Below are 24811 nucleotides of genomic sequence, written 5' to 3'. Positions count from 1 at the left end.
AAGTTCTACAGAAGTATATCCAAGAGAGAAAAGTTACTAAACATGGAAACAAAAGACAGGGCCAGAAATAAAGAAAAATTCCTGGCTCACAACTGGGTCACTTCATTTCTCAACTCAAACGTGGGCAGGAAAAAAAGGGACAACACCTAAGGCCAGGGAAAAATGCAAAGGATGAGAAAGAGAAAGTATAAAGCAAGACAATAAACAGACCTCGAAGCTTGTACCTCTTAAAAGACAAGTGGAACAATATTCCACACAATCAATAAACAGAGCTCTTGTGCCAGGCCAGCACTCTGCTGCAGGGCCGCAGCTCAGCCTAGGCCCTGCTTGGTGTGTCTGCTGCTGTGGTGACATCCCCGAGGAAGGCTTGCAATCACTCCCTACCTAACAAAGCTACCACCTCAAAAGCAGGTGAGCAGTAAGCATACTGTATAAAAATAAACTTTTCTTTCACAGATTCTTTAGAAGATATTCAAATATTAACTTTCTTCTAAAAACAACCTTTCCAGCTATAAAATGCCACTTTTTTTTTTAACATACAACAAAATTCATACCTTTTTGGTTGTATAGTTCTGAGTTTTGTTTTTTGGTTTTTTTGGTACCAGGGATCAAACTTAGGACCTTGCGCTTGTGAGGCAGGCAGCGGCACCACTGAGCTAACTCCCTGGCTGATTTTTTTGCAGCCCTAAGGACTGAACCTGGGAACTTGTGCATGTTAGGCAAGTGTTCTACCACTTACCTGTCTCCAGGGTCTTGAGAGTATGCTCAGGTTAGCTTTCAACTTGCAATTCTCCTGCCTCAGCCTCCAGAGTAGCTAGGATTACAGGTGTACACTACTATGACTGTCTAGTTCTAAGTTTTGACAGATGTGACAGTTCCAGCACCCACTAGAACATTCAGCTGTATCCCTTTGTACTCAGGAATCCCGACCTGAAGTAGCCCTGCAAGAACCTGAGCACCCTGTTCTCCCTGTGTTGTGGCTCACTCCAAGCTGAGCAGCTATCTGTACTGTAAGCACAATACTCACCTACCCTGTACCTCCTAACACCCAGAAAACATGTCTCACCTGGAAATGCAGCCACTTGAGAGAGTATATTTGGGATTTAAATCAGCATTTATCACAGGAAACTCCCTAATCAAAAACAGAAGAGAACTACAGTGCCCAGAAGCAGCCAAGGCTGCAGGTGGTGCTTACAGGGCTGGCACGCTGGTTGGCTTCCTCACTCTCATCCTCAGAGTCACTGGAGGTATCGTGGGAGTTGGCACCAGCAGGCGAGCCAGGCAGCTGGGAAAGGAAAGTCTGGAGCACATGCAGGTACACCAGCAGGCCCTCCTCGGAGAGCATCCCTGTGGAACAAGCAGACACAACCCCCTTAGCTAGTGTCACTTCTCAGGCGCAGCTTTGGCTTGTCTACAGAATCCCACTGTGGCATGCTACACTGTATACATGGTCCCCGTCCCAGGGCACACTCACACTGGGTGCACTGGCAGCGAGCAGGGTCCTTGGTCACCCCTGATCATGCTGCCAGTGGGGTGACCAGAACGAGAAGGCTGCAGGTCGGCAACCCCAACTCACAGGAGGGTGGGTGAGCAAGGTTGATGGGAGCTCTGATCCAAGATTCCACTGCTAATGAGCACCATGCAGCTCTGGTCCGCCCCCACCTCGACCCCAGGCTGTGCACCTCTGCAACCAGCTGTACAGCAGCATCTTTTACAACATGAGGTTCAGGGTGCAGCGTCTCTCAGTTCTGTGAACTGCTCTAGGACACCAGCAAGCCCCAGTGGGGCCCATGAACTCATTATGCTGCTTGGTCCTTAGCAGAGGTGACTACTGAGGACCTGCAATCAGTGTCTTGAGTGGGGCAGGCTTGTGGGCTGAGGCACATCCTGACATCTGGAGCTCTCTGGAGGTTAAGGTCAGCACTGACTTGGTTATAGAATGCCCAGGTGCTGTCCACCGTGGGGCAGCTGTGTGTACATACAGGAACCTCCATGGAGGACCGTGCAGCGTGTAAGCTGGGAACCACCTGGTCCCAGAAGTGCTGGTCTCCATACGGTAACGGTGTGTGTACACATGTGCTCAAACATCCTAGAGGCACACTAGAAAAACCCTGTGGACTGGAGAGCTACCCTATATCCCTGATTAACTGCCGGGCCATGCCTGGAACCCGGCCCAGGCCCTAGCCCAGCCAGTCCCTCCGCAGCACCCTTTCCGACATCTCCACCTTTGCCACACCCCCTCGCCACTGCAGGCCTTCTCTTGGCTCATCTGCTCATGCTACCTACGTGGGGTTTGGGTAAAATACATCTGTTATTTCATACCCAAATGACTTTCGCCAACAGTTAAAACAAAATAGAAAAGCCATGGTGCTCCAGCACTCCTGCTTGAACATCTACTTTCTAGTAACAACAGTGCATTCAGAAAAGGCTCATAAGGGAAAGCGGTCTGTACATCTGCTAGTGTCGGGATGACGAAGTGAAAGAGCTGATCTGTAAAAGGTGCTGCCAGAAACTCCTCTGTGAAGGCCGAGAAAACTTGCTGCCTGGAAAGGAGAATGGAAGCTTTCTGTAAACTCAAAATTAACTGTTCATCAAATCCATACTTACTATTACTTTTTAAAATATCTAAATAATCTACATTCCAAATTAACTGTTTAATATCAATGAGATGAACCTGAAATAAATGCATGTTTTTGTATCTTTTTCACAGCTTATACCAAGTAGGAAATAACAACATTATCAGAAATTACAAATTTATATTAGGTTGCACTAACTGTTCCTATGGACTAAGCCATAGTAACAAAGTAAAAACTTAACCCTAAAGCCTGTATTTAAAGTAATATCCCTTAGCCTACACGAAATGCCAGCCCTCAGGAGGCTGAGGTGGGAGGATCACAAGTTTGAGACCAGCCTGGACTAGTGAGAACCCGTCTCAAAATACTTTAAAAACAAAAGGAGCATCCCATGAAGAGTTATTGCGAGTTACAGATTTTGTGAAATGACAACACTTGAAAGATCTATTCCTCTTACCCACCTTGCACCTTCTAAACAGGAGTTGTACGTAAAGTGCAATGGTTTTAGGACATTCTCCAACAAAATTTTTGCTATAGGAACTCGAGACAAATCAGAATATTCAATACTTGATGGAAGCTTGCTGTTAATCAGCAAATAAAGAGACCTATAATACCCTAAAAGAAAGGAAAAACACATTTAAATTTTTTTCTTATAACAAAGGAAAAAATTCATTAATGTTTAAATCCCTTTTACAAATTTCTACAGCTCGAGTTTAGGTTAATTCTTCTCTAATATTTTACTAAGGAAAACTTTAAACAAACACATCAGTCATGTGGTTGGCACACATCCCCAGGCACCCATTACTCGGCAACAAGCATTGTCAATGCCAGCCAACCCGGCCTCACCCGCCCATGCCCATGCAGGTGAGATTTCAGGGTGTCGCCCGCAGACCCCCAGTCCCGCCTCCCGCAGGCTGACCTGCCAAAGCCCTTGTCTCCACGGCCTCTTAGGGTCCCGTTAGAGAAAGCAACATATCTAGAGAGCATAATCGGGGTGCCGAGGAAATGAACTGGACCAAAGGCAGCTTCCTATAGGAAGGGACAACTGTGAAGACTTCCACTAAGTTGTCCTTTCTAAGCTTCTGATTAGCTATCAGGTTGTACAGTAAACCCATGGTCCAAATCATCTATTCTTTTAGAAATACAGTGGACCCTCAAGTTACAACCGGCCGCCCTGACATATGAACAACTTGAGTTACAACCAGAATTTTAGTTTTAACTAATGACCATAGTCTTATGACCTGAATGCCAGCTGCTTGGGCTTCTAGATGGTCTCAGATACAGATTTAACCTTTAAAGTCCTGGAACATTTCACCATCTTTTCCTGTATGGGATTAACTGAGAAATCCTCAGCCAATGTCTCTCTAAGGACACTGAGAGCTGCCTGTGTACAAGACAGAGACTTTGAAGGCTGTACAGAGGAGCCTGAGCCTTCAACTGACCAACCTGAGTTACAACCAGCCCTTGGGAACGAACTGAGTTCATAAGTCAAGGGTCCACTGTAGCCTCCCACACCCTTTGTGAAATAATGATGTTCAGGTGTGGTTTATAAGAGCTCAACTTTCTTTTAGTGAAAACAACTTGGTGAGATTTACTTTTGTAGCAAGACCAAGCTGCTCAAGCAGCTTAGCCCATGTGACTGAGGTGCTTGCTGCCCCTCTCACCCTCTCGGAATGATAGGAAGTAGAGACTCTTCCTGCTGGCTCTCAAAAGGACTGCTCTGCCCTGTAGACAGAGCTAGTTTCAAGGACTAGAGCAACTTCTGAAAGCATTTTTCACTCTCATCTTAAGCTGAGACAATGACAATGAAGCACAGTGAGTCAGATTGCTTCCCTGAGTTTAGATTGGCCCAGGACAGCTGTAGGCACCTCTGCAGGTGCAGGGCATCAAGGCACCACTTGGAGGAAAGCACTTGGGCCTGCAAGGGCCTCACAGTGTCACCCCACAGGTGTGGCCCAACCCTGCTCACCACTGTGAATCATGTAGTGCAATATTTGTTCAATGACTGACACCACGTAGCCGGCATCCTGCAGGACAGGCAAGTAAGTGTTCTCAGAGGAAAACACCTCGAGCATCCGCATTGGGAGAGCAACATTCAAGCTGTCATCAGTACAATTCTGCAACAACCTGGAGAAAGGAGAAAAACAAGCCTGACTGGATGGCCAGTCACCAAAGCTTTCCCAATTTCCTCTGTTGCTATGGTGAGTGCCTGAACCTCTCTGTTCTGGAGCCACAGTATCTGAAGAGAGGGGTGACACAAGGACAGACGGAAGGATGTATGCTACTGTTCAGGCTTTGTCAGTCTTCATTAGGTTCAGAGATGAAAACTGCACAAGTCCAGAAGGAAAAGCAGATGAGCACACCACAGATGGCAGCCACTGGGCAGAAGTGAGGTGTCAGTCTCCAATACACAGATGCTCTGGAGGAGCTGCAACTGCCCCAGGAGGACCCATCTCAGGCCCAGGCGGAGACTTGTTCCTCCAACCAAAGCCACCTCTTATGAATAGGAATTAGAGACAGAAGGGAGGTGCAGCTGTCACAAAATTTAACTTAATTTAGAAACAGACTTAATGCCTTTTCTTCAAACAGACTTTAGACAGTCCTAATTTACACACACTACTCTACCCATGTGAGGCAGATGGCAACCTGTGGCTAGCATACCACACCATCACCCCAACAGTTGCTCTTAGTATCTCCAGTTGCTTTCCCTCCACTGCTTTCCTTTGCAGCTATAGATGGAGCCATAGTCCCTGCTCCCACAGGAAGGAGCAGGGTGGGCAGCATCTCTCTGTGGTGCAGCACCTAACATATCTTTAAAGCCTAGTCCTGGCCTCTATCCAGTAGTGGTCACTATGTGCCCTCAACAGGGGACACATTTACATGGGATGCAGACAGCAGCTGTGCAAACACTCCAGGAAAGGCCTCAGTGCACTGTGCCCACCCCATCGCTGTAAGAAAACTCCTAGGTGAGGAACCCTGGGTCATATGGATGCTGTGGCTTTGGCTTTACAAAAAAACCACCAAAGGGCCAGGGATACAGCTCAGTGGTGCTGCACCTGCTTGACAAGTGCAAGGTCCTGAGTTCGATCCCTGTACCAAAAGAAGAAAAGCCCAAAAAACCCACCAAACTTTCAAGAGATGCAAAGGAGATGTCAGCTGCTCCACATCCCAATTGTTAAAACACAACTGTGTTCTAAGGAGTCTGTAGCTCTAAGTCACTGTGACCAGAATTCCTGGTGATGACGGTGTTTTCAAGGGCATACTGTTCACTCAGGAGTCTTCTTTTCACCAGGCCTGCCTGCTTGCTGACAAGATGGACAGCTGTCCTCCTCCCCGAGGCCACACCCTGTCCTCCTGCCCACTCAGATGCATCCTTCCACCTGTTCTAACCATCACGGCACTTCCTCCTTAACAAACACTCTCCTCTTGATTTCTCCAAATTACGGGGAATCTCTACTTGCCAACTCCACTTCACGTGTCTGCTTCTCACCCTTTGCAATCTCACACATCCCAGCTGGCCCCAGCCTTGGTCCACCCCCTTCCAGCTGGTGGCACTGCACAGGGTGCCTCTCAAATACACAGGCAGCATGCACTTAGAGGACACCTTAACATTTCACAAGATAATTCCAGGTTATCCTTGCAAGAAAACATCACCTAGAAGATACTTATGTTTGTGTTTTAATTTCTATGTCACATAGGCCAGAATCACCTAGAGAGGAAAAAGAAAACAGAATATTATCCCCCAAAAGCTACTGTCTCAGAAAATGAAAATCAAAAGCTGTTTCCCCAGACATCTGAGGTGTTCAGCACACCGTGTAAGTAACTATAACAGAATTACCTGCAACAGAGACTCATCAGCCTCTTGATCTGAAACAAGCATGTCAGTCTCTCAGATCCGTCCAACTGCTTGACAAACACAGAGCTGTGTTTGATTAAGTTCTGGTACAGCCATATCTGAAACAGCAAAACATACACCTCTCAACCCATAAAAATGCTTGCTTATTTACTTACAAAGTCTTCTCAAGTAGTAATACACACTGAAACCCAACCAAGCACTAGTAGGTAAGGTTTTCAAGTCAGGTTTTAATTCATAATATTTGTACTTTCCATCTTAATACGTGAATGTTAAGTTGTATTAGATTAGTTACTACAACAAAGTACTTTCAACAAAGTTCATGTAGTGGACACAAAAACAGTTCTGCAAAAATCAGCAAGCCATCCTAAAAATATGAGAAAGATAGGATTACTCTTAGGCTAGATGGGCTGCCTATTTCATGGCACCACACTTCCTGTGAACAGGCCACTAGCACAGCCCACTCTCCTGGACACAATGGCTGGCCAACAAAGCTCAGTACAGCAGAGCCAGATTCTGTCCCTACCATTCCAGGGCACTGACAGTATGCAGCATGTACACAGTTGCCATAAGTGATTTGAAAATGCAATGTCTAACAAGGAATCTCTTCCACTTACTCCATTTTTGTAGAACAGACTAGTGTTCTATCTTTTCATCTCATAAGACCCACTTACAACCAGATGGAATTAAAAAGGCAGCTCTTAAACATGGCTAGTTATGGATAGGCCACGAGCCATTTGTCTACTATTTTTAAGTGGTTTCTTTGACATTAATGCTTATTTGATATAAAATGTTATTAAGCATTGGAAATAATAGAAAAACTTCTTCAGTAACATTTTAGAGCCTGTCCTATGTTGGGAGGAAATAATTTTATGACGCATTCTGCAAAGAAGAGCAAGCAACTAAAAAGTGAGTTGAATATTAACTCCAAAAAATTGAAGGGGAATTGTACACGAAAAATATAACCACAGTATGCTATTTGATTCAGCAGAGAGCCATATTTAAAGTCACAATAATACAAATAAATAAAAGGAGGAGGCGAGAAAGGTAGCTATGTATGCTTAGTTTGGCACTAAGTATCTCTGAAAAACCATGAGAAGTAGCATCACACTTGCTCTGGAGTAGGAACTGAGAACTTCAAGATAGACCAACACAGACTTTTTCCACATGACTGCTCTTGCAACTTTAGATGCCAGAACAGAAGACACTGAAATCCACTTTTATTGTATAAAACAGGTTTGATGACATTTTATCCTACTGCAGATTCCAGAATCTGCACCAGAGCAATTTGGTTTGTATGCCTGCATCTAGAAGCTAGGTGGGGGTTAACTGGCCATGGTGGTGCACACCTGTGATCCCAACTGAGGCAGGAGGCAGGAGAATTGCTGCAAGTTTGAGGCCAGCCTGGGATACACAGTGAGTCCAAGGCCAGCTGGAATTACACAGTGAGACCCTGTCTCAAAAAAACCAAAATCACAGACCAAGCCTCATCATGGAAAGAAATGAGTGCTCTAGATAGCAGAACAATACAATACCCACAACACCTGCTCCAGTCTCTGCTCCTTGGCAACCTTCCCCAAGACTAGGGAGCATGAGGATTGGGTCACCTGTGTGGCCTGCCTCCAGCCGTGCCTGATGCATTTTCTTAGGAACTTCAGACAAGAAGCCCAGAACATGCCTGTGTGGGTATAGGTCTCCTGCCTGTGCTACCCTAGATAGTGCAGGGACAGAGCATCTTTTCCATGTCCCCTCCCACCACACTAAGGTGGCAGGGCTGGGCTCCAGACATGCAGTCGGGGACTCCTTTGTCCTTCGGACTCACTGCAGGGGGAACTTGTTAGCAAGCATGCTTTGTAGCATCGAACCTGTTTTTCATTGTGGACCCCACCTTTTAAAATACAATTTGAAATTTCATTATAGATACTGTAAATGGAAATTTCTAAGAACAGGCAAATGGGTAATAAGTTCCATTTTGAAAAAATGATTCCCTGATATATCTGTACCTATTTCCGATCACTCATGCATACTGCTCCTCATCACTGGTAGCACCAAAGCCTGTAAGTCTTAGGAAATGCACGGAGGGTCCCTCACTCTGGGAATCAACCGGGGCTCAGACAGGAGACCTACAACAAGGCCGGGGGCTGGGCAGGTCTGCTGCTGACTGTTGCTGCCTTGGACAAGGAGGTGTCAGCAGAGCCTACTTCTTTAGTTATTTGAAGTTTTCCATACTTGAACTATGGAAATGCATAGAATATGGAACTATATAAAATGTATATTGACTTGTAAGAGGAGAAACACATCATTACAGAGGTGAGGAATGTTCCTAAGGGCTCACACGTACTGGAGGGTTTAGCTGGCTTATCATCTCCGTGTTTTTTCAAAAAGAAGTTGAAAGACATACAGTATACACAACGGCAAGTGAAATGTGTATGAGCACTCACCAAACGCTTTGAGTCTTCACTCTGCTTGTAAAAGAACAGAAGCTGCCTCACCAGGAGAGTAAGGCTGGGGCCACTGGCAAGGGAGAAGGTGCCACCCAACTGTGCCTCGTTGGCAAAGCGATCGAATGCGCTTCTTTGGAGGGAGTACTGCAAGCAAAGGGAAACAGTGCACAAACCTGCCCCTCGGACACCCAATTCTTATAATCTAAATAAATGTTAAATGACTATATGGGATTGCTGGACACTGACAAATACGACGATGCTGTTATGGAAGTTACTGAAGAAGATTCAATAAAACAAAAAAGATCTTAAATGCCCACTAAAAGAATCTTTCCAGTACACCCATAATCCCAGCTGTCTGGGAGGGTGAGACAGGTGATAAATTCTAGCCCAGGCTGGGCAACTCAGTGATTTAGTGAGTCCTTGAGTCAAAGTTACAAATAAAAAGGGCTGGGGATGTAGTTTACTGCTAGGGTCCTGAGTTAGACCCCTAGTACAGCAAAAAGAGACAGACAGACATAAACCTTTTTAATACTTCCTTCTATTTTGATCCCAGTTATGGTTTGGCCCATGTATTTATTTTACTATTTAAAAATACCCAAAACATCTGGATATGGTGGCTCATGCCTATAATCTCAGCACTTGAGAGAGTGAGCCAGCAGGACTGGTACAAGTTCAAGGCCAGCCTGGGGTACATAATAAGACCTTGTCTCAAACACAAAATAAACAACAACAACAAAACCCACTATAAATCCATATGTAAATGGAACTAGTGAAGTATTATTATTATTTATTTGTGGTACAGGGGATGGAACTCTGGGCTTTGCATATTCCAGGCAAGTGCTCTATCACGGAGCTATACCACCAGGCCTAACAGCACTACAGTATTTATTTAAAAAGCACTGCTAACATTAACTTTCATTAAACAGGTGTACAAAAACACATACAAAAGATGCTACTCATAACAACAAGACCACATTTAAAAATCAGCTCTTGTATATCCTTCTAATTCTGTTTCAAAAACAAACTTACTTGCTGTTTTCTGTCTCTGTAGCCTCGAATAAATGACTGGATAATTATTGCATTTTTCAATCTCCGCCTTTCTTCCTATATAATTGAGGGAGAAAGCAAAGAACAGTAGGTCAAAATCAGGCAAAATGACATTTAGCTAGTATGAGTTTCTTAAAAATAATAACAGCTGTATAGTTCACACACCACACAGTTCGCTCTGACATGCATCATTCATAGAGTATGCTTGTCAGCACAGCCAGAGTTATACAGCCATCACCACCACCGAATTCCAAGTGTGTTCATCACCCACCCGTCACCCCACACTAATACCCTGTATCTCTGTAAGTTTTCCCATCCTGTACCCTGCAAATCAAGGAATCACACAACACAAGCCATTTTGTCCGGCTTCTTCACTTTGGTATTTTCGAGATTCACACACCCTGTGGCATGTGTTGGTACCTTGTTCCTCTTTACAGCCAATCAACATTACACATATGGTGTCTCACATTGTTTCTCCATTCATGAGCTGAGGGGCCCTTGGGCTGTGTCCATCTGGGCTATCATGAACAGCGTTGCTCTGAACACTCATGTCCACATTTTTTGCGGACAGTTTTCATTTCTCTTGGGTATCTCCCTTGGAGTGGAATTCATATTTCTGCCATGTTTTCCAAACTAGCTATGCCATTTTACAATCCTACCAATACACTAAGACTATTTTAAAAGTTTTAAATATTAAAATACCGACAATACAAACATCTACCTTAAAGGTCACTTCCAAAAACTTCAATCTTCACTGACTTGAGACTGTCTTTAAAGATCTCAGAGCCCTGACAGAAACACATTCTTAACCCCATCCCTGTAAGTGCGAAATATCCCTACCCAACTCCTGCTGTGCACAGCTTTGGCAGGCACCTCCCACAGTCACCACAGGAGGACCAGGGAGCACAGAGGCAAGCCAGGGTTCATCCCTGTGTGGCCCTACCACACTACACACAACACATACACACCTGCAGCTCCTGTGGATCTGTCTATACCTTCGGAGGCACACCACTCACCACTCACTCCAAGGGGGTTGAGAACAACCTCGGGCTGCATCTTAGGTGCTCTGGAAACAGCAGCCTCTCCCCAAATGGCAGGCCCTCAAGGGTAGGGGCAATGGTGACCCTCTCCTCACTTCCTGCCAGAGGCGAGTGGGATGCTCTCCAAGCCCACGGAAGACTCAACTGCTAGATTCCAAATACTGTTTAAAAATCTACACTCATATTTAATCAAAACAGTGCTGAAGAATATATAAAACTCTAGAACTGAAATTAGATAAATTGAAATTAAGAATTCAATGGATGAATTTTATAATTAGACACTGCTAAAGAGATAAACTGTAAAGGAAAAGTTAGTTCAGTCTGGGTGTGACACACACCTGCAATCCCAGCTACTCAGGAGGCGGAGACCAAAGGATGACAAGCTCAAGACCACCCTAGGAAAGTTCCCAAGAACCTGCCTCAAAATAAAATTAAAACGGGGTGGGGAGGTGGGGCACAGGGCATGGGCGCGCACACTAGCTTAGTGATCTTGCCTAGCATGCAGGAGGTTCTGGGTTCAATCCCCAACACTAGCAAAACAAAGGCTGGGTCAGAGGAAATACCCAAACTGAAGCACAGGTACGTGAAAGGATAAACAGAGAAAAACACACAGGAGATGTGCAGGCTACCAGGCAAAGGTCACGCATGTTGGCAGTTGACTCAGAAGGGGAAGGGGACAAAGCAGAGAGACAAGAGGAATGGTAACTGCCCTTCTCAGCCAACTGGTGATCTTTAGAGACACTTCTGGTTGTCACAATCAGGAAGGAAATGGTGCTGGCAACTACTGAGTGGAGGCCAGACATCCTCAGTGCACAGAACAGTCCCCACAATAAATATCTGGTCAAAATGCCGGCAGCTGCAAGCCTGGACGCCTCTGCCTCTGCTGCTTCCCCTGACTTCCCAAAGGCACCTGCTTTCCCCCATCCCCAGCCCTCCCCCAACCCCTCTCCACAGGGCTCCCCATGACCAGGTACAACTTTGCTGCCTCTACAGCTCTCTGCACATCTTTGTTAATGGCCACTGTAGAGCAGGACCCTTGTCAATCCTACTCACTGCCCGGACACCCAACAAGCTCTCGATAACTGAGCTGCTAAAATAAAACAAAAAACTTTATCTAAAAAAGCAGATACAAGACTAATCAATCAGCAAGTCATTCCAAGAATATCCCCAGAAAGCTCTAAGTCAAAGTAGGAAACAAGGAACATCGTTGGCTCCTTTCTCCCTTCTCCCATAGATAGTGAGACCCACGCCCTAAGCAAGTGTGCCCTCCCACTGGAGGAAGCACAAACACTGCATACCAGGAAGCCTTCCTGGGCCAGTAAAGCCTACCCCAAGCCATGCTCCCCTCCCTCTCACTGGGACTCAGGCTGTTTGCCCAGCTCTTCCTACAATGGTTCCAGAACAACTTTCTGCCAACTCTGACGCATCGAGAAACGCTGCTAAAGCCAAACATAGATGCAACATCTGAGTATGTTCACTAAAACCCAGGCTTCTATAATGCTGTGGAAAATACTTATTTATGAAGAGGATCAAAAAGCTGGCTTACCTCTCTCTTTCTTCTTTCTTCCTGGGTGCGATGTAAAAGAGAAGCCTTTTCTTCCTAAATCCAAAAAAAAAAAAAAGAGAAAAAACAAGGAAAGAGGTTATAATTTCAAGTTTAAAAATACTCTCAATGGTTATAGAATATTTTGGTCCAAAAGCGATTTTAGGAATAATCCAATCAAATTCCCAACAAATCTGATGAGATCCGAGGCTCATCAGAGAGGCTAAAAGGTGTGTCCCATGCCACTGAGTCAGCTGCACCCGAGCCAAAATCTGACAGAGGAGGTGGTACCCTCAGGACACTTGAGTCCATAGGCAGAGTGGAGCAAGCTGGGCACTGGGCTATGCCATCACCCCAAGGGTGGGCAGTGTCGACATGGGACCCTTGCATTTTCACTAATTGCTGTATACATGTGAGCCCACCATTATTGCAAAAGAAATTTTCACTATATGTAATTATGAATAAAATTACTCGGTTTATAAAAGGAACTGGAATATTAGGAAAACTTAAACATTTGAAGTAAATGAAGGATAAAGAACCCACCTCCTAAACACACTGAGTGTTTTTCGAATGATGAACACTATTCTCAGATTAGGGTTCCCGTCAAGCTAATCTCTCTGTGAACCAACAGATCCTTCAACAGGTCAACAATAAACAACAGCAAACTTTTCTATTTGTTCTGTGAGGCACATGATCTTAATCTTCTTAGAAAATTAAGATGGTCAAATTTCACAAATATCATTTATGAAGATATTTTTAAATAGGGGAAAATTATTCTCCATGAAATAAATTTAGTGGTCCCAAGTCAAAATTCTTTTAAAAACAATAAGGCACATATAATTTAAATTAAATTTCATTAAGCCATCAGAATAAAAAGTTGTTTTGTTATTTGCGGTACCAGGGATTGAACTCAGGACCTTATGCTTGTGAGGTAGGTGGTGGTGGCACCACTGAGCTAAATCCCTGGCCCCAGAATAAAAAGTTTTCATGGTCAAAAATTGGATTGTGTGTGAAAAGTAAATTTACATCATGTGCTCATTTCCATAAAACCAATACTCAAATTAACTGCAAGCCATTTATGAACAGACTGTAGTATGTGTACTAATGTCTACATGAGAACCCTTGGCACTTCACTCCACTTACAGACGGGAACAGAACAGCACTCCATGCCTGTCCCAAACCATCTTTTTTGCTCTCTTACACTAACACGTTACTAACAATTTACACAAGTCACTCTACTCGGGTAGAACACTTCTTCTCCTACAGTGAGTGAGGTAAAAGAAACAGGAAAGAGACAAGGAAAACCATAATTTTAAAATTGTACTTTTAAGAAAACTGCAGGTTCAGGACACAATCAAAGTCACCCCAGGTTACAATCCTCTCTTTTCCAGGAACCTCCTTAATTCCATAACCTGTAAATTGGGCCTGTGCCTTTCAGTTATAAACCGTCTGTCCTTTTCCTTCAATATTATATAGCTTCACAAATTTCACAGACCCCAAAACACAAACACTCCTGGCCCCAGACCATAAAGTGCCTCTCTCAAGGACTCATGATCTGTTTTCTGATTGTGTACGGTTTTTTGGGGGTTTTTTTGATACTGGGGATTGAACTCAGGTCCTTGTGCGTGCACAGCAGGCAGCAAAACCACTGAGCTAAATCCTCAGCCCTGATTGTGTACTTTTTGAACTAATGCATCTATTTATGCCTACAACTTGCCCTGTGGGACGAGCTGAGGTCCCACCTCCTTTTTTTTGTGGTACCCGGGATCGAACTCAAGACCTCAGGACCTTGCACTTTCGACGCAGGCGAGGCACCACTGAGCTAAATCCCCAGCCCTCCACCTCCTCTTGATAAGGACCTACTGGATGGTCAGCAGCAACACAATCCATCCTCATCCTTGTAGCCCTGCATGAAGCCTCTATGGACACGAGACAACTGATTTCCCATACACAAAACACCTGAAGGTGCAGCACAATGGCACAACATCAGTCTATGAAAATTCATACAACAGGACACATTTGATTCCAATTCAAAAAAACATTTTAAAAGACTTGATAATATTCACCCATGATATTACTGGTCATTCTCTGTGATGGTTGGGGCCCAAATGGGTAAATTCATATATTTTAGTATAATCTAAATTTTCTATTATTTTATAATAAAAAGAGCTCATTTCTAAAAAATAAGCAAGGTGCTGGGGGGGGGGCTGGCATGGCATATGCCTGTAATCCCAGCATTCAGGAGGCTGAGGCAAAAGGATCACTATGAGTTCGAGGCCAGCCTGGGCTACATCGTGAGTTCAAGGACAGCCTGCACTACAAAACAAGATCCTATCTCCAGAAAAAAGTAATTAAAAACAAAAACACAAGAAAGATGTCACAGCTTAAATCCCAATAAAATAAATTCCAAAATAGTTCCTCTTCTTATACCACAAATATTGGAAACTATGGAAGCATTTAATACTAAGCCTTAGAAACAACCTACTTGAATTCATCAACAGGAAAGTAATTATATTAAATACATCAAAACCACAAAAAATAACAGATTAAAAATAACAGATAAAAACGCAAATACAGAATCACTAAGGTCAGTGGTTAGATGAGGAGCATTCTGTTCTTCCTTTTTATTTGAAGTCTGAGGAAGAGAGAGGTTCATGTGCTTAGACTCTCTGAAAGGACAGCAAGGAATCAGTAATAATGGAAGTCGGGATTCACAGTGAGAGGACACTTCACTATGTGCCCTTTAGATGGTTTGACTTTTATTATGCAGGACGACAAAAGCTCCTCTCTCAGTGCCTGCAGGACATGGCCCCTGACCTCCTCCTGCAGATATAAGAGCCACCTGTAAAGGAGGAGGAGACACAGGATGTGCAGGCTGGACAACACCCCAGAGGCCCATCACTCCTGCCCCATGAGCTCCTCCTCCACAATGACACCTCTGCTTCACAGACACAAGGTTAAGTGACAGCACCAGTACAGCCAGCATCTGCAGGAGGCACAAAGGAGGAGGCAGAGAATCTAAGTGTAAAGAGTAAAGAAACATCATGAAAGACATTAATTGCCCAGAGGGTCACCAACTTTCTGCAATCAAACTAAGACTCAAAGGCAGTCCTTGGAGGCTTACACCAGGGAAGAGACAGGAGACGTTTGTTCTAGAGAAAAACATGTATCAGAAGTCTTACAATATGCATACTTTGACCAAACAATTCCCCTTTCTGCAATTCATCCTAAAAATGATTACAAATTGTCGGTTTATATTCTGTTCACAATAAAACAAAGACAGCCTAAATGTACAAAAATAAAAGATTCACATGTATAGTTCATATAAACGTCATACAGTCAGCATACATAATAATTTTTTTAAAAACGTTAACATTAGAAAATGACAACTCAACCCCCAGCTCTGAGGTAAGCTGGACCACACTGTGTGATCAACCCACAGGACCCAGAACTGTGGCCACAGCACCTCAGCCCAGTCAGTCCCCGAGGAGGTACAAATGCTCCCCCAGCAAAGTCTGCTTGCTTTGTTTCTTTCCTTTTTTAAAAGCTGCCTTTGTCCATTCCCCTTAGTAAAACCTATCTGATGAAGAACATTTTCACCACCCACTGAAAACTCATCTGGCTTTTCACGCACCAAGTGCTATCACAGCAATAGTGTCCTTAGGTTGTTCTGAGCCAAGGGGATTAAAAATTAAAAACACAAAACCATTTATATTAGCACCAAAATAAGTCCTTGGGCATAAATCTAACAAAATAATATGTGCAAGGTCTATATGAGGAAAACCATGAAACTCTTCTATCAAGAACTGAACAAACAGCAAGACAGCACATATTTATGGACAGGAAGTCAATATGCTCAACATCATTCTTTCCAACTTGATCTACAGATTCAACACCATCCCAATCAAAACCTCAAGTTATTTTGTAAAAAAAAAAAAAAAAAAAAAAAGTTCTTTTGTGACTACCAACAAACCAATTCTTATGAAGAGGCAAAAGATACAGAATATTGCGTACCAGTAATCCCAGCTACTTGGGAGGCTGAAGCAGGAGGATCATAAGTCTGAGGCAAGTGCAGGCAACTTAGCAAGACCTGGTCTCAAAAAATATAAGGGCTAAGGCTATAGCTCAATGGAAAGTGACTCTGGGTCCAATCCCTAGTATGAAAGGAATTTGAAAGGGGAAGAGAAAGGAAAAGAAAAAAGAAAAGAGAAAAAAGAAGAACAAAGCCTGAAGCTTGACACTAAAAGCTATAATAATCAAGATGATATAGTTATTGGCAAAAAAAGAGACAGGTCTATGGAACAGAACAGAGAACACAAATCCACAAATATAAGCTACCTGATCTTTGACAAATGAACAAATACAATTCAATGAAGAGAGGGCAGTCTTTTCAATAACGATCCTAGTACAACTGGACATCCACAAAAAAAGAAAAAATTCACAAGTTAACTCAAAATGGATCAATAACCAAGAAAATGAAAGATCTTTTCAATGAAAATTACAAATTAATGACGAAAGAAACTGATGATGTCAGGCATGGTGGCGTATATCTGTAATCTCAGCGCTCCAGCAGGCTGAGGCTGAAGGATCACAAGCTTAAGTCCAGTCTGGGCAACTTAGTGAGACCTTGTCTCAACATAAAAAAAGCAGGCCCTAAGTTCAATCTCCAGTACCACTGGAAGAGAGAGAGGGAGGGTGGGCAGGCAAGCCAAAATAGAAAGACTTCCCATGTTCATGGATTGCAAGAATACTGTTAAAATGTCAATAGTGTCCAAAGTAAGTTACAGACTCAACGTAACCTCTATCAAAACACTACTAAACATTCCTCGCAGAACTAGGAAAAGCAATGCTAAAATTCATACGGAAGCACAAAAAGCCTGGAGTAACCAAAACATTCAAATGAAAAGGACAAAGCTGGAGGTATCACAATATCTAATTTCAAGGTATACCCTAGAGCGTTGGCAACCAAAACAGCGTGGTACTGGCATAAAAATGAACACAAAGACCAATGGAATAGAATTGGATTGAAACTTAACCCCCACCTCCCACCCTACACACACACACACACACACACACACACACACACACACACACACAAGCGCGCGCAACTCAAAATGGATCAAAGACCCAAATTTCAGACTTGAAACTATGAATTCCTAGAAGAAAGCATAGGAAAAATACTTCAAGACATTAATGGGCAATGAATTTTTTGGACAGGATCTCACCAGCACAGGCAACAAAATCAAATGAGATTACAGTACATCAAGCTAAGAAGCCTCTGCACAGCAAAGGAGATCATCAACAGAGTGCAGAACATCCTGCAGAATGGGAGAAAAAAACCTTGCCAACTATTCACCTGACAAAGTGTTGATACCCAGAATATATAAAGAACGTAAAAAAACAAATAGTTCAATTAAAAATTGGGCAAATGATATGAACAGACACTTCTCAAGAAATACAAATGGTCAACAAATACATGAAAAAAATTGCTAAATATCATTATCATCAAAAGTACAATAAAATAATCTTACTTCAGTTAGAAGAGCTACTATTAAAAAGAAAAAACAAACAAAAACGAATAAAAAGAAAATAACAAATGCTGGTAAGAATATGGGGAAAACTACTGATGGGAATATAAATTACTATAGCCATTATGGACAACAGAATATGGACAACAAAGTTCCTCAAAAAACTAAAAACACATTTACCAATTACCCAGCTACCAGCCACCCCACTTCTGGGCAAATATCCAAAGGAGATGAATCAGCATATCATAGAGATACCTGCTTGTCCATTTTCACTGCAGCACTATTCTTAATAGCCAAGATATAAAATCAAGCTAGATGCCCATCAACAGATAAAATGTAGAGTACGCACTCAGGGGAATACTATTCAGCTATAAAAAATGAAATCCTGTTATATCCAGCAAAGTGGATTGAGATGGAACACAGACAGGAGTAAGCCTAGTGTTCCACAGCACAGCCGGATTACTACAGTTCACAATGACCTATTTATACAGTGTTTGAGGAGCTCCAAGGCTCCAAACAAAGAAACATGAGGGGACAAAAATACTAATTTCTTGACCAGGCTTGACCTGTAAGTTCTGTATAAATGTGTTAAACACAGGTACTCCATAAATATGTACAATTATTACATTTAATAAATTACAATAAAATGTTTTTAATTTTTATTTTTCTTTGTTTTGGGTACTGGGGATCGAACTTAGGTCCTTGGGCTTGCGCAGCAGGCAATGAAACCACTGAGCTAAATCCCCAGCCCAAAATGTTTTTAATTTTTAAATGGATAAGAGATCTAAATATAAAATATGAAACCATAAAACTTCAGAACATAGAACAAGTAGGAGACCTTGGGTTTTTGAAGACTTCTTAGGTACAACATCAGAAGCATGATCTGTTTTTTAAAAAAAGTGTGGAAAGAAAAAAAAAAAAGTAAGTGTGGAGAAAATAAGACAAATTTGAAAAATGATTTCCACTGTATCTAAAATATACATGAAATACATATAATCAAAGAACTCTTCACTTGATCTTAGCCAAAAGGCCGAGAACCGATGCATATCAAAGAACTCTTAAAACAGTGAGAAAGCAAACAACTCAATTTAAAAATGGGGCAAAGATCTGAAAAGACACCTCATTAAAGATAGACACCTGGAAAATAAGCACATTAAAAAGACGCTCAGCATCGTGTGCCAGCACGGCACTGTGACTTACAGCAATGCAATGCCAGCACACACCTACCAGAGTAGACCAAACCAGGAACCTGGCAATGCCAAGCCCTGACACAGTCACTGCTGGTGAGCATGCCTAAGATACAGCCACTTGGAAAGACCTGTGACCATTTTTTACAAGCAAAACACTGCTCATCCTACGAGCAGTGATCCCGAAATGGTACACAAAAACCTACACACAAATGGCTTTATTCCTAATTGTCCCAAATTGGAATCACGATGTCCTCCAATATAGATGTATGTATAAACAAACTGGCACATCCATACTATGAAACCTTATGGCCAAAGGTGGGGGAAGGGGGACATTCCCAAGAGAAGAAGAGGACCTATACTGCTAAGTGAAAGAAGCCCAAGGTCAAAAAAGTCCAACTTGTAACATTAGTAACAGAAACCAAAAACTTACATGATAATGTATCAATATATTCCTTTGTCAAATGTAACAGACCACCAAACACGTTAAAAATAACTGATGAAATTCTGTTCTGGAAGAGAAAGAATAGTTGCCAACTCTACTTTCCCATCAATTTTTCTATAAATCCAGTCTACTGATTGTTAAAAAAAAAAAAAAGGAGCTGGGCTGGAGATTTAGCTCAGTGGTTTTGCCGCCTGCTGCGCAAGCGCAAGGACCCGAGTTCGATCCTTGGTACCAAAAAAAAAAGAGCTATTAAACCATGAAAAGACATGAAGGGAACTTAAGTACATTATTAAAGTGAAGACACCAGTCCAAAAAGGCTGCACACTGTATGATTCCAGTTAGATCACATTTGGAAAAGGCAAAACTAGAGACAGGAAACAGACCAGTGGAGCCAGGGGTTGAAGGGAGGAGGACTGATGAAGCAGAGCACCAGGGACTCTTAGGGCAGTGGAACAGTTCTTAAAACACTGTAAGACAGTCATTCTCTAACTGTCAAACCCCTACAGCACCAAGAGGGAATCTCAAAGCATACCAAACTTCAGAAATGGTAATGCAATGGTACCAGCCCATCCTCTATAACTATGACCCAACTAAAGCAAGGTACTAACACTCAAGGAAGCACCAGGTTCAGGACCAGGGCAAATAACCCTCCCATCTGCTCACTGTCTGAAAATCTAAAACTGCTCTGAAAAAGAAAGTCTATTATTTTACAAAGCAATGGGTAAACATGAAACTGATCTTAATTCTACAACCACTATTACTTCAACTTTCTATGGAAACTTAGGAAAGACAATTTAAATTTCTTCCTCCTGCACACTTTTCTCTCCACACTCATCCCCCTTCTCTTTCCTCAATCTGAAAATATTTTCCTTCTGCTTACACCTGAATCTTTCCAGGCTTGTGCCTCCTCCAGGATTTTGAAAGCAACCAAGCTCCTGTCTTCCCTGTCTCTTTTTGCTCCTTTGGGTCCATAAACTTGCTTGTTTCCCCATACCCCAGAAAGCTTCCCTAGACCCTGAACTTGCCCTCCCTGTCACCCACTCCTCTGGTCCTTTTCAAACAGGCTGCCCCTTGGGACTTCCCACTCACTCCTCAGGACACACTGTGACCTACAAGACAGCTCTTAGGTCCCCAGTCTTTCTTGTTCCAAGTGCAGAGGTCATTACTGTAGCCTCACTGCACTTCTGCAGCAGGTGGCTGGCTGGTGAGGCTCCCTCCTAGACATAGCTCTCAACCCCTCCCCCAAAGTGTGGTGCTAATCCTCTGTCCCAAGTGTCAAACATTTCCTAGGGGACAGCATTCTAAGTCACCTGTCTGTTGACAGCTCCTAAATCTGCATGTCTACTCAGATCCTGCCCCAAGTTCCACTGCCTGAGACCCACAGGAACCTAGATATCCACCCACAAACACCTGGCCCAGGAATCTCTTCCCAGACCTCAGACACTGTGTGACAAGACTCTGACTCTCTTCACCATCCCCAAGCCAGGCAGGTTTCCTCTCCTGAGATTTGGAAATGAGATGAGATGTTAAGGTAGGAAGTTATACACAGACAAGACCATGTGAGGGGGAAAGGATAAAGACCTGCCTGCAGAACTGGGCTTGGGCACCAGAAGTACTGAGCACAAGCACCTAGAGAAGGATCACCTGGCTTGTGGTTAAGTTTCTGACCTTTATATTCCCATGAGATAGCATTTCTCCCAGAAATTTATCTTTTAACTTTGCCTATTAAGCCAGTTTTATATCTGCAATCAAATTACCCCTAAAATATTCTTCTATGTATTACAAAGAAAAAGATTATGGCCAACTAGCTAGGCATGGTGGCACACAGCTGGGAGGCTGAGGCAGGAGGCACACGAGTTTGAGGCCAGACTAGGCTACAAAGTGAGTTCAAGGCTAGCCTGACCTATGTAGTCTCTGTCTCAAAAACCAACCAACCAACCAACCATGAAAATTTTTATAACTTTTAGTTTCAATGAGGGAGAGGACTTATGTAGAGCCAAAAAAAAATTGTGAAAATAAGCAAATATATATATATATATATATGGAAACTACCTCACCATCAGAATGGCCAAAACTAAAAGGACTCCCAACAAGTGCCAGTGAGGATGGAGAGCTACCAACAGTCTCAGCTGCATCAGCTGGGTGCTCACAGGCACCCCACTGAGGAAAGCTGTTTGGCAGTGTGGGCTGCACAGAGCATGTGTGTCATGTAGGATACTACACGTGAGTGATATGTACCAAAAGACACACAGCAAATGCTGGCAACAAACTGGATGGAGAGTACAGTATACGCATACAGTGGACCAACAGGATACACAGGGCTGGAAGTCTCACTGGCACAAAGCAGAGCTAACCTATGGGAACAGAGGTCAGGTCATCACCTTTGGGAGAGAGGAACACTGGAGGGGAATGCTAGGAATGCTTTTCTTTTGGTGTCAGTTCCCTGGGCCCACGGGCATGTGCATATAAAAACCCTTCAGGGGGTAGTCCTACACTGCCTTGGGCACCCATTCTCCAGGGGCCCTCTCAGGAGGCCTGCCCCGCCCAAGGGCATGACACTCCCACCTCCACCCCAAGGACAGCCAGGGGGCAGCCGGACCCCTGCCTCAGGCCAGGTGTGAGGGTGCTTGCCCGAAATCTCAAAACTCTGGGCGACTGAGACAGGAGGACTGCACGTTTCAAGTTAGCCTGGGCAAGTCAGGAAGTCCCGGTCTCAAGAAATAAGACAGGTTGAATGTGGTTTCGGATGAAAGCACTGGATTCAACCCCCAGTACAGTATCACTCACACACACAAAGAGGAGGAATTCTGGGATGTTCTTATGAGGACTGAGTTAAAGCTCGACCCTGCCCCACCTGCTCCTGACTCGGCTCCTCAGCCTCACGCGCACAAGGGCCCCCTCCCAAGGTTCTGCGAGGGGAGAGACTTAAAAGACCAGACGTTAAGTTTACACCTCAATAAAAAGTTTGGGGGGTAGGGTGGGTTGGGAAAAGCTGAAGAGCAGAAAGTGCAGCCTCCCCTGTAGAGCCTGATGAACGGATAGCTGCTTCCTCTCAACCGAGGAGTGCTACTTAAAAAAAAAAAAAAAAAAACGCCCGTGGAGGGCGTGCAGGACGCGCCTGGCCAGGGAAGCCCGAGGTGCCACACGGATGCGCTGTGCGCACAGGCCACGGCTTGGCAGCGCTACAGCCCTGCCAGCCAGTCCCCGAGGGGACCCTACCCAGGTGCTCTGCAACGCCTGCGACGCCAGCGTGGAATGGCCGCTGATGCTACGCCCGAGGGACCCCACCGACCAGGGGCCCTGCAGCGCCGGCCCCGGCGGCCGTCACACCGCCACGCTCGCACCCCGGCCCGGCACCGGGGAGGCCGCCCCGCGCCCCGCGCCCCGCGCCCCGCGCACCTTCCTGCTCGCGCCGCCGAGGGACACCTTGGGCCGCGTCTTGAAGTCACCCTCGAAGCTGAACATCTTCGCCACCCCCTAGCCCATGTGCGCGGCCTGGCTCGGGGGTCTAGGGGCGGGGCCGAGGCCGGGACCTGCGGGGTCCGCGCTCCCGCCCTGTCAGCGGGAGCGAGGCGGCGATGCTGGCAGGCGGCCCCTCCACTCGAGCTCCTCCTCCGCGCCGCTGCCGCGGCCGAGCGAGAGGCGACGCCGCGCCGCCGCCGACCCCGCGCCGCCGCCGCCGCCGCCGCCGCCGCCGCCGCCGCCGCCGCCGCCGCCGCCGCCGCCGCCGCCGCCGCCGCCGCCGCCGCCGCCGCCGCAAAGATGGCGGCCGCCGCGTTGCGTGCGCGCCCCGCCCGCCATCGACGCCGCGGCGCTCCTCCCGGCGGCCCCCGCGAGCGTGCGTGCGCCCGCCATCGACAGTACGGCGCTCCTCCCGGGTGTCCCGGCGAGCGCGAGCAGCCGGCAAGTGCGTCCCCGTTAGCGTGCGCGCCACCGCCAAATTGGCAGGGGACTTGGGGGGGCGGGGCGTCCTCTGTGCGCGGTCCCGGGGGCAATTCGCTGCTCCCGGACCACGCTAGACTCGTCTGTCTGATGGAAGACAAGAGGACGGCTACCTGGGGCCCCGACACACCTGGCGCGCGGGCGTAGGGGCGAGCATGAACGCCAGCTTGCACCACGGGCCAACACGCATGAATGTCATATACCCGCGACACGCATGCAGGTGTCCGCATCACAGGTGCATGCTCACACCATACGTGCGTGAGTACACATCGCTTGGGCACCTACGTACCCAAGATTACATCAGACCCCACTCGCATTCATGTATAGTATATCTCATACACACAGGTATACGTGTAACATACACACATGCTTATGCACATACATAAATTTACATCTCATACCTAAATGTATACGTACATATCTCATGTTCATATACATTCATTGACAGAAATCTGCCCTACAAACCCATATATACACATAAATAAAAACAATATACACAGGACACGTATACATGAATCGAATTAAAATGTTATGTACACGTGCCATCTCCCTATGCCTTATATACTACCAACATATACCAATAAAAATAAACAATGAAAAGAATCTATCAGACCCATACATATACATAAACATGTACACACAAATCTCTCATACATAAATGTAAATCACACAACATACATGTACACAAATATACATCATATACATAAATATATCATCACATACATGTACACAAATGCACACAATATATATGCATATTTATGTACACACAAAATATACATGAATGCATTATATGTATTCACACAACATGCACATACATAAATGTATCATGCAACATGTACAATATACATTAATGCACATGTCATTTGCATACATGTGTGAACGTGTATCATACACACATATGTGTATACATATATGACTGAAGCCAAACAATTTTAAGTTTATTTATTTAGTGGTCCGGGGATTGAACCCAGGGCCCTTGCACTTAGCTATATCCATAGTCTCCCAACCCCCTTTCTAAAAATATTTATTTTGAGGCATGTCTAAGTCCCTAAATTGCCCAGGCTGGGCTGGAACTTGCATCCTCCTGCCTCAGCCTTACAGAGTGATGGGATTCCACGTATGTATCATCATGCCTGGCTTGAAGTTTAGCTTTGTATCTATTTAAGGTGTACAACATGATGTTCTCATGTACATCGTGAAATGACTACT

General features: G+C 44.7%; 1 protein-coding gene across 3 annotated transcripts in view; it reads right to left on the bottom strand.

The window, feature by feature from the left end:
- Ube3c (ubiquitin protein ligase E3C) overlaps positions 1–23413 on the bottom strand; it is an 89924-nt gene extending 66511 nt beyond the window's left edge. For all 3 annotated transcript variants that reach the window (XM_004860324.3, XM_004860325.3, XM_087207720.1), the window contains exons 1-9: positions 23060–23413; positions 12504–12557; positions 9900–9974; positions 8868–9014; positions 6412–6527; positions 4543–4700; positions 3035–3188; positions 2323–2543; positions 1196–1347 (exon numbers count right to left, since the gene is read on the bottom strand). In XM_004860324.3, coding sequence (XP_004860381.2) covers positions 1196–1347; positions 2323–2543; positions 3035–3188; positions 4543–4700; positions 6412–6527; positions 8868–9014; positions 9900–9974; positions 12504–12557; positions 23060–23125 — 1143 coding nt within the window. In that variant the 5' untranslated portion in view covers positions 23126–23413. The remainder of the gene's footprint in view (positions 1–1195; positions 1348–2322; positions 2544–3034; positions 3189–4542; positions 4701–6411; positions 6528–8867; positions 9015–9899; positions 9975–12503; positions 12558–23059) is intronic.
- Positions 23414–24811: the final 1398 nt, after the last annotated feature.

This window comes from Heterocephalus glaber, unplaced genomic scaffold (assembly GCF_053883595.1).
Source record: "Heterocephalus glaber isolate CG9 unplaced genomic scaffold, H.glaber_assembly_v1.0 deba00000818, whole genome shotgun sequence".
Classification (NCBI taxonomy): Eukaryota; Metazoa; Chordata; class Mammalia; order Rodentia; family Bathyergidae; genus Heterocephalus; species Heterocephalus glaber.
The sequence above is the reverse complement of the archived record's forward strand: the minus strand, read 5'-3'. Positions and strand labels throughout refer to the sequence as shown.